The sequence below is a fragment of the Enoplosus armatus genome, chromosome 18 (genome assembly GCF_043641665.1).
Source record: "Enoplosus armatus isolate fEnoArm2 chromosome 18, fEnoArm2.hap1, whole genome shotgun sequence".
In the NCBI taxonomy this organism is placed as follows: Eukaryota; Metazoa; Chordata; class Actinopteri; order Centrarchiformes; family Enoplosidae; genus Enoplosus; species Enoplosus armatus.
The window spans coordinates 18631495-18648116 of record NC_092197.1 but is presented as its reverse complement, the minus strand read 5'-3'; the positions used below and the strand labels follow the sequence as shown (position 1 = coordinate 18648116).

Sequence of the window (16622 nt, the reverse complement as noted above, 5' to 3'; positions counted from 1 at the left end):
ACATCAAGCAAGAGGCAAATGACTTCACGTTTCTGTTTTGTGCCATAAGTCTCAGACAGGGAGGGTGGGGGGGGGTTTCAAATCCTCGACAACTTCAGTCTCATGCTTTGCCCTGCTAATCTAGACAAGGCTCAGTGACCTTTTTATCAGATTATTTGTGGTTAATCTGTCAGAAATTTGAGCCAGGATTTTTATAATCACGCATAATTTTGATTAGATATGAATCTAATGTATTCGATTTAATAAAGAGGTTTTTGTAGAGTCAGTGATCCATCCTGGAAATTCTGATTCAGTTTTGAACCTTTTTCTGAACTCCAAATATTGCTCGGCTGCAGCTCGGCTGTATGTTTTGACTTTTAAAATCTTCCATAACAGGTACAGCCGAGGCCTAGGAGGTTCATATAGACTTGATATATGTCTTTCTTATAAAGAGCTGAAGTAATGACTATAAATGTGTAAATTACAGTGTACGACCAGGTATCGTCTGTTTATGGATTTTTGAGAGAAGCAGCTGGATGACCTAAACTGTCCCCATTCCTTCAAACTGCACTCAGAGACAGAAAAACACTCCTTCTAATTATCAAAAACATATAAATCTCCCCAAAACCTAAAAAAAAAAAAAACAGTTTCATGAAGGTAGGACACAGGTGCAATTAGTCATCAGACGAGGACATCTGAGGTGGAAAAGAGCCGCCGCGGCACTTTATGCTCATGAGGAAACGTTTGGGAAAAATATGTTTTGTAAAGATCAGTCCAGGATGAAGGGTAGTGGTGATTTTTGTTTTATAATATTCTGATTTGGTTCCTTTGTACAGTTTAAACATTTTAAAAAGACAATGCAGTTTCAGTGTAGCACAGATGCATGCAAGATCTTAAGTGCATTTCTTTCTTCGAATCGTCAACACCTGGTTTCTCTAGTTTGTTTGTTTTTTTCATCTAAGACAACTACTGTCCCCTGATTCAACCCCAGGTTACAGCTGGGACTCTCAGTAACGATTAATCTGCCGATCATTTTCTTGATCAATCGCTTTCCAGATGAATGAAAACTGTGAAAAAAAATCCCTTTTCAATTTGCTAAAGCCAGAGGTGACACATTCAGATATGTTTTGTCGGAAACCCAAAGATATACCGTCTACTATCACACAAGACAAAGAGAAGCAGTGAATCCATGCGTCCGTCCACAGTGAGTAGCTGGGATCAGAGAATTTGACCCTTTTTGTCCTTTTCTAGAAAAGTGACTTTAATGATTGAATAATTATTAAAATATTTGCCCATTTCTTTTCTGTCATTCGACTAACAATTAAACAATTCATTTTTTTTCAGCTCTACAAGATATATGATCCATATAATTCTGTGTATAGCTTTTACATACAGTGTGGGGACCCTTACTAAGCTGTTTTTAATTTTCCATATTTAACATAACAGCATAATAGATTTGTCACATTTGATAGGCTTACTCAAATAAAATGAACCCAGTGATTCCCACATTAAATAAAGAGAGATCCAGGATTAGTTTGACCAGATTTCAGCCTGATTTGTAACAAATAGTCCTGCTGAAGGGATAATTGTAAAGTGTGAAAACAGGCAGGCCTTAGGGCGAGGACAGAGCGCTGGTTGGTTGATTAATCTCTGTTATTTACAGCCATGGAGAGGGGGGGGGGGCAGCACAGGAACATATTGCCAAGCAGATTGCCTCGGGCCAAACGTAGCTCGACGTTTCGCTCTCTGCGAGAGACGTACGTGTCCAGCACCAAGACTGCTGCCACTAATTGGTTATTTATTTTGTTTACTATAATGCTGTAGTTTTCTCTCTCTCTCTGCTGCAGTGACAGTTTTGCTTTGGTATAGTGTTTAAGTGCATCTGCTGGTTTACATCTGTGTCAAACAACACACACGACAGCTTGGACAGCGTTTTTTTTTGTGTGTGTTTACACTGTGAGAGGTTTCTGTGGGAGAAGAGAGCAAAGAAAAGCGAAACGTTGTGAGCTTGAAGAAGCACTGAGGGTTTTTTTTTTAAATGTTTGTGAGACTCTCGAAATACAGTTTGAATTTATGACAGTGAGAAGTAGAATCACACACACGGATTACATGTCATAGTGGCAGGAATGATAACATGCACAGTATTTATCTTCATCTCAGCTGCATAAAGCATTCTATTAAAATGTGTTCCACGACAAACTAGAAAACAACCAGGAGAACACAGCCGTGCCGAGCTATAAACAAGAACCTAGACCAGCACAGCCACAAACAATCGTGAAAAGGTAGAACACAGCCCAAAGTGACTACAAAACAAGCGGAAGAAGCTAGAAAACAACCATGAGAAGGTAAAAACAATCTATAGAAGCTTGAAATCACCCTGAAGAATCTCGACAACCCCAAAAGGCTAAGACACTAGAAAACAACCAGGAGAAGCTCGAAAATGAACAGAAGCTCATGGACAGCAATGACAAGCTACAACAACCTAGAAAAGAACCTGAAGAAGCTAAAAAAAAAAACAGCCACTGGAATGATAAGCTAGAAAATAGCCTGAAACAATGAGAAAAAAACTAAACTGAAGAACCGAGAAAAACAATTTAAAGAAGTAAGAAAAGAACACAAATGAACTCCAAAACAACCTGAAGAAGAAAAACAAGAAGCTACAAAAAAACAGCTGGGAGCTGGAAGACAAGCCAAGGAAAGTAGCAAACAATCCAGAGGAGCAGGAAAATAACCGTGAAAGAGTAGAAAACAACTAGGAGATGCTAAAGGACAACCAGGAGAAGCTCGAAAAACAACTTGAAGAAACAAGAAGACAGCCTAAAGAAGCTAGAACATGAACAGAAGAACCTGGAACACACAACCTGGGGAAAACAGAAAACAATTCAAAGGAACTAGAAAACAACCAGAAGCTAAAGAACAACCATAAAAAGCCTGGACACGTCTTAAAGAAGCTACAAATGAACCAGGAGAAGCGAGAAAACAACTAGAAGAAGTTGGAAAATGAACGGGAGCTGGAACACAACCTGAGGAAAGCAGCAAAAAGACAGCCATGAAAAACTAGAAAGCAAACAAGGAAGTTTGAAAACAACCATTAGAAGGTGGACATTTCCAGCAGTAGCTAGTACAGATCAGTAAGATTAGTACTTCTCGTATGCCATTAGAGGAAAAACCCTCATCGACCCATCCCCTTTTGACTGGCGGCTGCTGTGAGATGTTTATTAGGCTAAAATTGACGAAAAGAAGTTTGTCATCATCCTCAAAGCTAATAATGAAGTGCTTGAAATCCCCTTTTTGAAAGTGGATGAGGCAGGTTTGGTCCTGACAGTTGATCAGATTTATTTACTCGAAAAGTTCTTGTATTGTTTGGTGTGCAGATGGCCAAGAGCTGAATCTCTGCGTGATCTCCGAGTAAACCAGCCTGTCTATCAAAGAAATCCATGTAAACTCATTTCCAGCACCTTCCACACCAAATTCGATTTTTCTTTCTACAATATCCGGGAGATGGAGCCTCGACAGTGGTACCGTGCCAGCTGTATAATGTCTTGAAGTCACCCTTAATACTAAATCAGTGGAGGGCCCCTTTGAATAGATGTTACAGGTAAATGTAAGGTTTCATTTCAGAATGTCCAGATTTTTTTTATGGGATTTTTATTAAATGTATCAGTTCAGACTCGGGAGAGAAAACAAACCCTCTGCACTTCTGCACCAAACATCAGTGAGGCATTCACTGTATTTCCCAGGATGCATTGCTGTCATATATCTGGGTCAGATGGTGCACAGCTCTGCGCCATATGTCTGCACTGTAGTGAGGCCACAGGGAATGGAGGGCCAATGTGTGTGTCTGTGTCCAGGACTTTGGGGAATGTGGACCTGGTTTTCCTGACTGAAGCTGTCTGTGTTATTGTGTTTTTGTTTTTTTTCTCCATTCCCAAAGAATGAAAATGTCTTGAGGACAGAAGTTCAGGGTAGACCTGGTCCACCAAAACTCGGCCTTACACCGTAGTGAACGGCAAACCTGCACTGTAGCCTACACGTCACGGGCAGACGGCATGTTGTCGGTGGCATTGAAGAGTCAGGACCACAGCGGTATCAAAATGGATTAGAAATGATCAAATATGTCAAATATACTTTAAAAGAATATGTGAACTAATATTAACTATCAGTCTCCCGTGACCCTGTCTGCTTATCACGTGACCCTGTGTGATCCTGAATGTTGATTAACTCATCACAATAAATGTACTGTACATATGGCCAGAAATACCAGAACACACACATTTCATCACTGAGCGTGTCCCCGTCTCCCCATTCCCTGAGGCTCAGAGAGTCCAAAACTGAGCGCGCTCAGCTCGCAGGGCAAAAATAATAACATTAAAAAGCATCAGCTCAGACCTAATCCCACCACGGCCTGTAAACATTTTAATACCATGGTGATTAGCAGTGATCCTAAACCCCCGGACACCCGCCCTCCCTCTCAGTCCTCCCAGGCCCCCGGCTCCTTCTCCCACCCCACTTTTGGCTCACCGTCCCTGGGGGAGGCAGTCAGGCGAGTCCCTGGATTAAGGCCACTCGGTGCTTTGGACCCTCGAGCCCACGAAAGTTAAACCCCTGGACGCTCGCCACTTCATTTCTCTAAGTGGCATCGGCCTCCTTGTTATGATTGTTAATTAAAGTTGGATTTAATCAAGTGGCTTTTTGGCAAAAAGTGGAAAACGCTGCCGTTTTTCTCTCTTTTTTTTTTAGTGTGTGAGTCGAGTGGGTTTTTGGAGTCTCTCTGTTTATCTATATGTTCACAGATCTATCTGTCAGTCTATTTCTGTGTGAGAAAGTGGGATGTTGTGTTTTGGGGGAGGGTGCTGAATTTTCAGATGAGCGAGCAGATGTTGCACTTTCTCAAGAGGGATTTATGTCAGGATAGGAACACACATCCACACACACACACACACACACACTGGCCATCATTATGTATGCATTTCAACAGTCAACAAGAGCTACACGCTGTAAGGACAGGAAACAGAGACAGACAGAAAAACACACTATTAACATGCTGCTTTCAGGGAACCATTTAAAGTTAAAATTCAAAGTAAAAAAAAAAAGAATTTGATGACTCTTCTCGACTTTTAGCATGTCACAGATAACCATTTAAATAGTTTTATCACTAGAGTAAAACAGGAAGTAAACACACTGCACCACACAAGGACACAGGTCCCATTCCACTCAGTCTCAATCAAGCCGCTTAACAGAGTCGGACAGGATCATCATCATTTAGGATTGATGCAGCAGAACCAGAGATGGCGTCTTTTTTAATTCCATGCCAGCTTCTTCCTTTTCGAAATCTGGCGCCGCCGACAGCTCGGTCGGAGAGTCGCGCGTGTTATGCTAGTGGCGGCTAATGAAGGCTTGAGCCGCTAGCCTCAAGCAGAGAGGAGGAGCGGGCTACAGAGGGTTCCAAGATTCAAAAAAGTCCTCTGTATGTAATTTTATATTGAATATATGGAGATATCTATATATTATGACAAGAAGTCAAGAATCTTCATCACATTGATGCAAAATTCAAACTGACATCCATCATCGCCATAAAGCAGTCCTGCTCATTGATTTGCAACATTGCCCACAATGATCTAATGCAGCCAGACATATTAAAGCGAGAGCTACCACGGTTTTGGGGATCTGTTATTGTGTTCACCTCTTTCAGCACGCACCTGACTCCTCTTCCTCCCAATCACCATTTATTCCTCACCAGCCCACCACCAAAGAAGAGGCAGAGCAGACCTGGAGAGCCAGTCACAAGAAACCATCTGTAGGCCAGTCCCGCAGGTCCAACCTGCACCGAGCCGGCAGCATCAAAGACCTGATCAGTAAATTCTCTGGTCAAGATCACATCGCTCCTTCCGGTTCCCCACAAAGCCCCTCCTCTGGAACAGGACAGATCCCAAAGTTTGCTTCTGCAGAGGCTCTCAAGTCTCCAAAGTCCAAGTTGAGTCCGTCCACACTAAGCTGCGTGGGGCGGGACGGGAGTCCAGTTCCCTGCATCACTGTGACCCCTCCGTTAAGGGAAGCCAGCCAGAACGGGGCCGAATCATCTCAGAGAGCCACCAAAATCAGCCCGATCACTGCGAGAATCGATTGTCCCGTAGGAAGCAGCGCTAAGAAGACTGATTCACAACTAAAGAGCAAAACACAAACCACAGACTCTGGTAGGGACTCAGTGGCTGACTCCGGCATGGGATCGGTAAGCAAAAAAAAAAAAAAAAAACTAAACGAAAAGCTCTGCATCTTCCCTGCGTGAAGGTGGCATGACTGCATGGCACTTGCAGGTCTTTTGAACGCTGAATCTCCTTGCATGAGCTGAAGCGCCACTCTCAATCCACACGACGACCCAAAAGCATGAAACCACGATGAGATTCTAAAGCACGCGCTCTTCAATCGTACTAATCAAAATGGCCTCAAACTCGCTGACAGATTTAACTCTCACTCTTTGATTCTTTCTCTGTAAATGACCTTCACATGTTGCCAGTTTTGGCTTTGGTCTAAAATAATAACTTTTCACGCTGTGACTGTGTTGATTTTTACTGCATGAAAGTGATTGGGACGGATAAGCCTTTTTGTGCATCTGCGCATTATGTTTGCTTGAGTTTCTGTCTGATAATTTGCTTGGTGAAAAACAGGAGTCCAGCGGCTTATTGTGGCATATTATCTACAGCATGTGCAAAGGTGGGACAACATCACTGTTTTGCAAGTCACAAGAAAAAGGCGTTTTCGGACCGGAGGAACTTTTTGATAGTTCTGAGAACAGTTGGAGGACCCTGCCTCTTCGTAATGTGTCCGCACGGCAAGACCCGGTGATTGGTCAAACATGAGCCAATGCATCACCGGCAACCGCCATCTTTTAAAAACCTGTGTAACAGCTCGTAATGGTAGCCTTAAAAAATGGACCAAAACAAACAAATGGACAAATGGACCGACAGTGACGTCCAGGCTTTATTGAGCGAATAAGCGGTGGGGGAAACACAACACGGGTTTGACTCGTCAAAGCAAAATATAAAAATCTTGTGCGTAACATTGTGAGTGACGTTGCAGTGCCAACCGCCGGCTGGCTTACGTCACTTCAGCGTTCTTATTGGCGGTGTGAAAGCAAACAGAAAAAAGGCCCTTGAAGGTATGTAGTTCTGGGGGGGGGGGGGGTCCCCTCAGTGGGCACTTCCCAGGGAGTCCCCAGAACTGTTTGGTCCGAAAACGCCTAATAGCCAGATCTTGGCTTTGAAGTCCCAAGTCAAGACCGATGAGTTCCCAGCCAAGCCCAAGTCCTAAACTTTGTGTTTCAAGTCTTGAATAAGTGTATTATCTACCTGTCTGCACTACCAATCACAACTCTCCCTCCTGCTCACGCAACGTGATTGGCTGCTGTCAATTTGGTTCAAACTACACCTATTGTCGGGAAACTGAGTTGATTCTCTGCCCACTTTCTGACCACACCTGCACATGCTCAGTGAATTCATCCCCATCACTTCTATACGAGTGTTGTGTGTTGTATTTTTAGGTTTCATCCAGGTTTATTTCATCCCTCCTTCTCCAACTTCTGCCCTTCTCCTCCAGGAGTCTGAACTCGATTCAAACAAGCAGCTAGACAGCCCGTCGGAGGAGGAGCCCTCCACGCCCCGGCCTGTGCCGACCAGCCACAACCCGAAATATCAACTGTCCCTCAACAACGAGATGAAGACCAACGGGGTGAGCGGCAGGGATGCAGATGGTCCTGGAGGCCCTGGGTCTTTGGGGGAGAACGGCCTCAGGCTGTCCCGATGGGAGACCACCCGGCTGGGGCTGAACCACTACAGAGGGTCCCTGGAGTCCCTGGCCTCACGGGACTGGGAAACTACGTCTGACAGGGTGGGTGAGGCCGACTCATGTTTGTGTGTGACTGAGATTAGAGGCAGTTTTTATTATAATCAGATGCTGTTTTACTGCTGCATGTATGAGAACCCAGACACACAGAACCAGTTATTAAACAGTGCCATCTGCTGGACAAAATGCAGCTCTAAGGTCTCTTATAGCCCATGCACTGCAAAAATCTCCATCGTATTATTATTATTATTATTATTATTATTATTACGGAGACCTAAAAGTCTTATTTTCTTGAAACAAGTGAAAAACTCTGCTGGTGTCATTTTCCTTTATTCTAGTGCAGAAACTTATTCTGTCTTGTTCCAAAATGCTGATACTCGTGTCTAGAAAAGTCTTGAAACACGTTGATTTGTATTGGAAGCTGAAATCATTTCACCGAACTGGCAGAATTATATAAAAAAGATCATATTTTTAGGACCCATTTATATTTATATACCACCAATAATGTGGTTATTACAAACTTTGTTCATATCAATTTTCTTACTGCTCTTGTCTGGTCTTTTTACTGTTTTTTAAGTGCCCCAACAATTAGTGTTCAAGGTTTCATGTTGATTTAAAAACGCTTTTTTTCATAAAGCACTGCAAAATGACATGGGTAACATTCAGTAATACAGCAAATGACAAAAATACAAATCTATCCTGTATTAGCGTATTCACAATGTGTTACCAGAAATTCTTTATTATACTTTATATATATACCAACTACTGCAAGTAACTACTCTGCAGTCATATAACACATATACATCTTTGTAATTTACAGGTTATGATGTCATAATCCTGTGATAAAATGTCTTATGCATTAGTATAATACAATATTTCCTTTCCAGTTGTTGAACAGCACCATCTCCTGGACAAAACACAGATTTAAGGTTTCTCATTGGCCGCCTCGGTTACCTGCCTGTTGGCACGAGATTCAAGTTTCTCAGCTTCCTCTGGCTTTTTATGCTGTTTATGTAGACCCTATAATTCTGAAGAATCCCCACCAAATAAAAGAGTAAATTCAATTTACTTAATTAAGTGATGGTTGAGAAACTCTGAATTTTACAGTGACAAAAGTCTTTTTTGCATCACATCTAATCAACATCTACACCTTCATGCAAAATGGCAGTGTGGCAATTTTAACGTACAGTAAATGATCCAAATACAAGTATTTCCCGTCGTATATATGTGCGTCTGCTACAAATAAATCAACAGTGATTTACCACGTGCAATCATTTGTAATGAACAGCCAATGATGTCATCAGCCTGTTCAAATAATAAATGTCCTGTTAGTGTCATTATTTATCTCCATTAGCGATACATTTTTCCCGGTTTTTGTCATTATCATGTTAAAGATCTTCACTGTCGACGTTAGCGTTCCTTTTCATCCTGTATTCTGATGTTTTTTTGATGAATACATTTTGAATTATTGAATTTGACTGAAAATATATTTGAATATCAGTTTGGGAAACACAATAAGCCCTCAGTCTGCACTTTGATAGATTGTTGTCCTTTCTTTTCTGTTTTTGTTGTCTCTCTCTCTCTCCTTAAGTTATTGACGGGAGGTTTGTTCTTGTTTTTCAGATGGGTACTGTTGACAGCCCCCCCAGGGTGTTCAACAGTCCGTACGCCACGCCCACCTCCATAGATTACAGCCCCACCTACCGAATGTCTGAGTTCAAGGTTTGTAAATTGGGCTTATATACATTGTTTTGTCTGAGTTCTTCGCACACACTCTTAATGTTACATAAACATAATACGTTGATATCTCCAGAGTGGACTGTCCCCTGCCACGTCCGAGATGAACCTCTACAGCTTCAACAGTCGCAGCACCAGTCCAGTGGGAACGCCCACCCTCACCAGCCGCCCCCGATTCTCCACCTACGACATGTTGAAGAGGAGGCCCGAGATGAACAACCCTGTGCGTTTACTCACGCACACACACACACACACACACACAGATAACACACACTCTCACCATCGCGTCCACACTATATAATGTTTTTCCCTGTTGCTACAGGTGATACCCACCCACTACAGCATACGCTCTGCCACTCTGGGGGCGCCCAATAAAAAGAACTACATCGAGGAGTTGACCAAACAGATGGACGCCTGCCAGAAGGTAGGCCTCATCTGATTCCTTCTGGGAATCCAAACACACGTGTTTCTGCTGCAAGAATGTGGTTTGTTACCGCAAGTTAATGTAGTCACAGCTATTGTTATTGTAGAAAAGAAAACAATATGCTGATGATGTGTGTGTGTGTGTGTGTTCTCTCCAGCGTAACCAGTTCCTGGAGGCAGAGAGTGTGGAGATGGAGAAGGAGAGGAACCAGATAAGGTGGAACATGATGTTCTTTTTCTTTTTCTTTTCTTCCCTTTTTGTTTGCTTGCTTGCTTTTTCTCTCCTTCGTTCTATTGTCTCTCGTCTCTTCTGCTGTCCTTCCCCTCTGCTCTCATTCCCTCTTTCTTAGGAAACCGTCTTTAATGAGTAACTTACACCGAGGCACGACACTCTGACCTAAAAAGCATTGCTTAACTGGCCTCTTCTTATTGAAATTTGATCCAATTTAAATGTTGCACCTGTAACCTGCCCCCGCAAGTGATGTCACAGTGTACTGACCACGCCCTCAGTACGCTCCTACATCATTGCAAGGTGACGATTTCAACCGAAACGCGGCTTTGCTCCTCCCGGTGCAGACCTCGAGTCTGACAAGTGTCTCCCTGTGAAGGTACGAGATGCGCGGCCTGCTGGTGAACAACGAGGACCTGCTGAGGACCAACACTCAGCTGAGCAACGAGATGAAGAGGATGAGAGAGCAGATGATAGAGATGGAGCGAGGGAACCAAGCCATGGCCGAGAGATACAGAGAGATGGAGGTGCGAGCGGAGGGATGGACGCGTGGTTGGAATGACACTGCAGTTGTCCATGTGTTTCCATGTGTTTGACTCTTTTCTTGCACTTGTGCAGATTGAGGTGAAGGAGGCCCGGGACATGATGGTGGAGGCCAACACTCAGGAGTACGCCTTCAATTTTCTCCAGCAGTCCCTCAAAAACAAGATCCAGGACGCTGAGGTACGCTGAGTTACACAGCTGCGACTACAATCAAAAAGTGGGATGGATGGATGGATGGATGGAAGCTGCACTTTCATGTTATTCCTACGTTAGAGACTATGTAGATCTTTTAAATCCTGGTGTGACAACGTGGAGCGCCTGTAAAGGTCAGAATTCAAACCTGTGAGGGCGTCCTTGTACCACATGGTTTAAGACGCGTCCCACGCACCAGAAGGTCCCCACTTCGATTCCATTTCCTGCCATTCTTCACAGTCAAACAGTAACAAAACAAACCTGGCAGCTGCAGTCTGTTGCACTTCTGATGGTATCCGATATTAAACAAGCATGCATTGCCTGGTGTTTGAAGATCGACGGTGGATGCAGAAACATATTGTCGCTGTCCTGTGAAAACCACGTACCTCCAAAGGCGTCGGGCTAAGAAAAACAGACCGGTTTGCAGCTTTGCAAAAATGCATTTTTCAGACAATCCAAAGGATTTTTAAATGGTGTATTTAGCTTCAGAATCAAGAGAATTTTCTCAACCCATAAAGGAATACTTAATCCTTCTGTTTATCTAAAAGAAGCTATTGGTTTGCACTGTACAGCACCAGCACTGAAAATCTGCTGACGTCCCGTGATTTAACTTCTCACCTTGCTGCACTGATGTACAGGTGTACACTTTTTCCCCTACATATTGCTGTGAAAAGGTCAAATAAACGTTATTTTACAGTCACAAAGTAATCACATAGAGCTTTACTTACAAGTCTTGACAAATCAATGGTAAAAAAATCTAGAACTTACAAGTTTATTTTGTTATTTTTCACAATGCAATAGTTTCCATCGATTCCAAACAAGCTGAGGACTTTAAGGGCCACATGGAATTGTGGGTAGTAGTAATGTATGCACATTCCAACATTGTACCTGGTGCATTGGCAAGAAAGCAAAAATATGAAGATGTATTTTAGCCCATTAACTCCATTTCCCAAAGCGTACTGTCAGTTTTTAAATTGATTTCCTTTCTTCAAGACAGCCATTTGAGTCGTTTAATGTAAATCAACTATTTGTCTGACAGTAAGACACACATGAGGAAGCAGAGCTCTTAACTGTGTGTGTGTGTGTGTGTGTGTGTGATGTGATGTGATGTGTTCAGGAGAACCTGGAGAAGCAGACGCAGCACGCCAAAAGTCTGGCAGAGAAGCTGTGGCAGGCAGAGAGACAGCTGGAGGAGCAGGAGGTCGACAAAGACACCAGAGGCAAGAGGACGTCCGAACTCAACAGCACCATCATCAGGCTGGAGACAGAGGTACAAGGCAGTTTCTTTGGAAAACGAGCAATTAAGTGCTCAGCACGTCATTTCTGCCACTAGGGGTCTCTCAATCAAAACAACAACAAAAGATGTAGCCCGACGACGTCGCGAAGTAGCGCGGGGTCATTGGAGTTGTCGACGACCACCATTCACATTACATTGTTATGTTAACTAACGCAACATAACGTTAACTTGCCAACTTAAATGAATAGTCTACCCATACAGCTACTGCAGCTAACGTTATGTGTTATCGTGTGGGGGAAGCCCAGCTATCTGTGGTGAAAACAATCATACTAAAAATAACTCAAGGAACGCGTTGAACGTTGTTGGAACTTGGTGGCTTTGACTTGACTTTATCAGCAGTTGTTAGTTTTCAGAGGAATTCCCTTGAGAGAGCTGCTACAATCTTAATCATAACCATGTTAAAATGCAAAAAGTCAGCAAGAGCATGTAGTTAATGTGTACTTCCTTACAGGAATTTCAAACTATAGTCAGTTCAATTCCTGTGAATGAACAAAGATCAAAACTTGTTGAAAGTTTAGATTTAGTAAATTCTCCTAGGAATGGATTGAAAGCAAAATAGTGAAACAAATGTTTGTGTATTTATTGATTTATATAAACAGATCCCATAAACTAAACCGGTAGACACACGCTCACCTTTCCCGGGAACTTTTTTTATTGGTCTAATTTTCTTTTATTTTTTTTGCAGTGATTTGTTTTGTTATAGACTCACAACCCTTAAACAATTAGCAACACCATAGCAATTGTCTTTGCAAAGTGAGAACTCCAAATGCTAACATTCAGGGTGGTTATCAGCTTGCTCTGGTCACCACACAGATCCTCCTAAATATCGTAACGCTCCTATAGAGGATGCTTTCCCTGAAGCGACCCTTTCTTAGAGCTGCCCTGCTCTGTTCGCAGCTGGATGAGACCCTGCAGGGGTCCACGCAGGCATCAGCAGAGCTGAGCCTGCAGCAGAAGCTGCGCGAGGATTGCCAGCTGAGGGTGGAGGAGCTGGAGGAGTCTCTGCTGGAGAAGGAGCAGGAGCTGCTGAGACTGCAGAACCTCGTCAGCAGACTGCAGGGAGAGGTACAGTATTCCCACTTGTCCAATACTTTAGTTAATAACGGACTGAATGAAGTATACTAACATGATACATTTAAGCCTGCACGCTAACAGGCTAACGTTTAGCCTGTTAGCGTGCATGCCACCTTTTCTAGCATCTTGGTTATTTGGTGTCACCTGGGTGAGAACATCTTAGGTGTGAATGCAGCCTCGGGATCTGTGTGTATTTATCTGTGTGTGTGTGTATTTATCTGTGTGTGTGTGTATTTATCTGTGTGTGTGCGTGTGTGTGTGTGTGTGTGCAGGTCTCTGGTAAGCTGATCGATAAGGAGCGGACACTGGAGGAGGAGATCCAGCAGAAAGAGAGGATGCAGCTGCAGTGTAAGCAGGCGGAGAGGACGGTGGAGGACCTCAAGATGGAGCTGCAGACCACCTACCAGGCCAAAGATGACCTGGCCAAACAACTCAAACAGGCCCAGGTACTGGTTTAAATCATTTGATAGCCAAAGAGTCGATGGCAAGGCAGGTACATTAACATAACATAATTCTTATGCAGTTTCAAAGTGCTTTACGTACAAGAATATATTGTAAAATAATTAAAAACAGAGGGGGGAAAAGCCGAAAAAAAACGGAGTAGTTAAATTATTAATTATTTACTTAAAACTATTCAAAATGAATGAAAAGTGAAAGATTTCATAGTCGAAGTGCTTCACATAAAAAGTAAATGGAGTTTTATTAAATTGACATTTCTGTGGGTAACACTTAGGGAATATATAGTTTCATTTTTTTAAAAAGGTCCTACGACCTACAGTTTGCTGAAAACTACAAATAGGAGTGAATAGTGCATTTATTAGGGACTATTTTCAGTGGTGGATTAATACACATTTGATACTCTAGTATTTGGGGCATGCGGAATTGTGAAATAAACTACAGTGTGTGTGTGTTCACTCTTTTGTCTCTTTTGTTGATTTGTTGACTGCGGTAAAAATATGGAATATCCCCCGACTTATCAGTGTATCTAGCTATTAGCAGCATCAACACAAAAATATAGATTAGTATCAACCTGTTTGGGATTTTCAGATTGCTAACCAAGCCGACAGCAACAAAAAAAAACATATAATCACACACCTTTCTTTTTGACTTGGGGTCAATTTAAAAAGTAGCAAATCTTTTTTTTTTTTTATTTCCTGAATGTTTCATCCTTGAAGTGGACTCTTCCTATTTTCCAGCTGTGGATCAGACAGTATCCACGGTGCGTCTGCACACATGACCCAATCATTCAAGCCGAGATGTCCTCTTGAATTAATCAGTCATTAGTCATGCAAACCATCAGAGTTTGGGGTTAATGAGGTATTAATTATGCAAATCATGTTTAGCAATCAGCGTGCTAATTCCATAATCCCAAATATTCATCATGTTGCTATTTCTGAAGATTACTTAATCCGTCCCGTTTCTAAATAGCCTCGAATGTGCTCTGCTGACGAGACGACAGACAGCTGACCTCAGATCAGAAGCTGTCTGGGGGGGGGGGGGTTTGAAAAAAAGTCTAGTTGTTTGGACGCTGACTCATTCTTCGTCTTTCAGGAGAAGATGATCGACCTGGAGAGCGATCTGGAGGAGCTGCATGACAGCGAGCAGAGGTGGGCCGCCAAACACAAGAGAGCTATCGAACAGGTAAACACGGGAAGCGAGTCATAACTAGACTGATGGATAATGCCAACATCCATTCTATCGATGAGACTGATTTTATTTGGCTGGTTATTGAAACGTTTTGCTGTTCTGCTGTTTTGCTGTCAGACTGAGCAGCTGCAGCTGAAGCTGATTCAGGAGAAGGATCTGAACGACCTGCTGGATACCGAGAAGGCCTCCATGGAGAGACAGGTACTGTGTGTGTGTGTGTGTGTGTGTGTGTGTGTGTGTGTGTGTTTTCACAGACCTTCTTTCATTAGACTTATTCTGGATTTGAGGATGTTACTGATATTTTTGAGTTTTTAAAAGATATATTAATTTTTTTGCATAGCATAAAGAAGCGTGTTTTGATGAGGATCCCTTAAAAGAAAAGCTAGTTATACCTAATCTCTAACAAAAATGTCTCTCTCTCTCTCTCTCTCTCTCTGTCTCCGCCTGTAGCTGCGTGAGCTGCGTCTGGAGGTGGAGGAGCTTCAGAGCTCCAGAGTCCAAGAGGACGTCATCTCCAGGGCGGAGATCAGAGTCAAAGAGCTGGAGAACGCTCTGAGGACCGAGGAGAGGTCGGTCCCGTGATGCAACGTATCAGACAGTGTGGCGTTTTTTTTGGAATGTAGCTGTTTCCATTAATTGTAGTCATTTCCATTCAATTCTGTACAATATGAAGATGAATAAGCGGACTATTGAGTTGAGCACTTAAACTACTGTAGCAAACACCTCACATATCGTTGCGTGTGAGCGTGGATTTCTCACCTCAAGCAGGTTTCACAAGTCTGCCAGTTGATTTTATAATTATAATCATATATAGATTAGAATTTCAGAAGGAACAGCAGAGCATTTGCTGAATTGTCCTGTTGGCGCTCCATCTAGCTGTTGGCTAATGCGTTTGTGCTTTGTTCAGGAACAAGTCGGTTCTGGCGAACACCATCGGCAAACTGGAGAGGAGGATCAACGAGCTGAGCGATCAGATGGAAGAAGAACACAGGATAGCTACCGAACAGAAAGACCTGGTAACACTCACACACACACACACACACACACATACACACTTTCACATGTATTTCAACTAAACTTTCATTTGAGCAGGAAAAAAAGAAATGAAATAAGATTAAAAAAAAAAAACGCATCATACAGAGCCACAGGTCCCGTCCCGTCCCGTCCGTCCGTCCGAACTAACCGTAGCTCTGTGATTGGTTCTCCAGATGACCCAGAGGATCCGCTCTCTGAAGCGTCAGCTGAACGATACGGAGGAGGAGGCGAGCCGGAAGGAGGCGCAGTACCGCCACACCCAGAGAGAGCTGGCCGAGGAGAGAGAGACGGCCGGCCGGCTGCAGAGGCAGCTGCTCGAGCAACACATGCAGACAAAGTACGTACCCTAATACACACACTCACACACTCACTCACACACTCACACACACACTCACACACACACTCACACTCACACACACTCACACTCACTCTCACACGGACAGCTCAGAGGTCCTTCAGATGTGAAAGTAGCTCTGAACGTTTCCTTTAATGTGGACCTTGGTTGATTTTCTTTTAGTGACGTATCATTTGGTAACATAGCGTGGAGCATCACTGTGGTTACCATGGCTACCAGTGGTTACACTGTTAAATGTCCAAACAGACACCTCCCAACCGATCTGAAGTCTG

General features: G+C 43.1%; 1 protein-coding gene across 1 annotated transcript in view; it reads left to right on the top strand.

Annotated features, from left to right (window-relative positions):
* The window catches only part of LOC139301676 (cingulin-like), a 50156-nt gene extending 33811 nt beyond the window's left edge, over positions 1-16345 (top strand). Inside the window, exons 8-22 of the mRNA XM_070925118.1 lie at positions 7573-7863; positions 9442-9540; positions 9632-9778; positions 9878-9979; positions 10137-10195; positions 10587-10734; positions 10826-10930; positions 12060-12212; positions 13137-13304; positions 13586-13759; positions 14865-14954; positions 15078-15161; positions 15411-15529; positions 15868-15976; positions 16169-16345. Coding sequence (XP_070781219.1) covers positions 7573-7863; positions 9442-9540; positions 9632-9778; positions 9878-9979; positions 10137-10195; positions 10587-10734; positions 10826-10930; positions 12060-12212; positions 13137-13304; positions 13586-13759; positions 14865-14954; positions 15078-15161; positions 15411-15529; positions 15868-15976; positions 16169-16345 — 2025 coding nt within the window. The remainder of the gene's footprint in view (positions 1-7572; positions 7864-9441; positions 9541-9631; positions 9779-9877; positions 9980-10136; positions 10196-10586; positions 10735-10825; positions 10931-12059; positions 12213-13136; positions 13305-13585; positions 13760-14864; positions 14955-15077; positions 15162-15410; positions 15530-15867; positions 15977-16168) is intronic.
* The last annotated feature ends 277 nt before the right edge of the window (positions 16346-16622 follow it).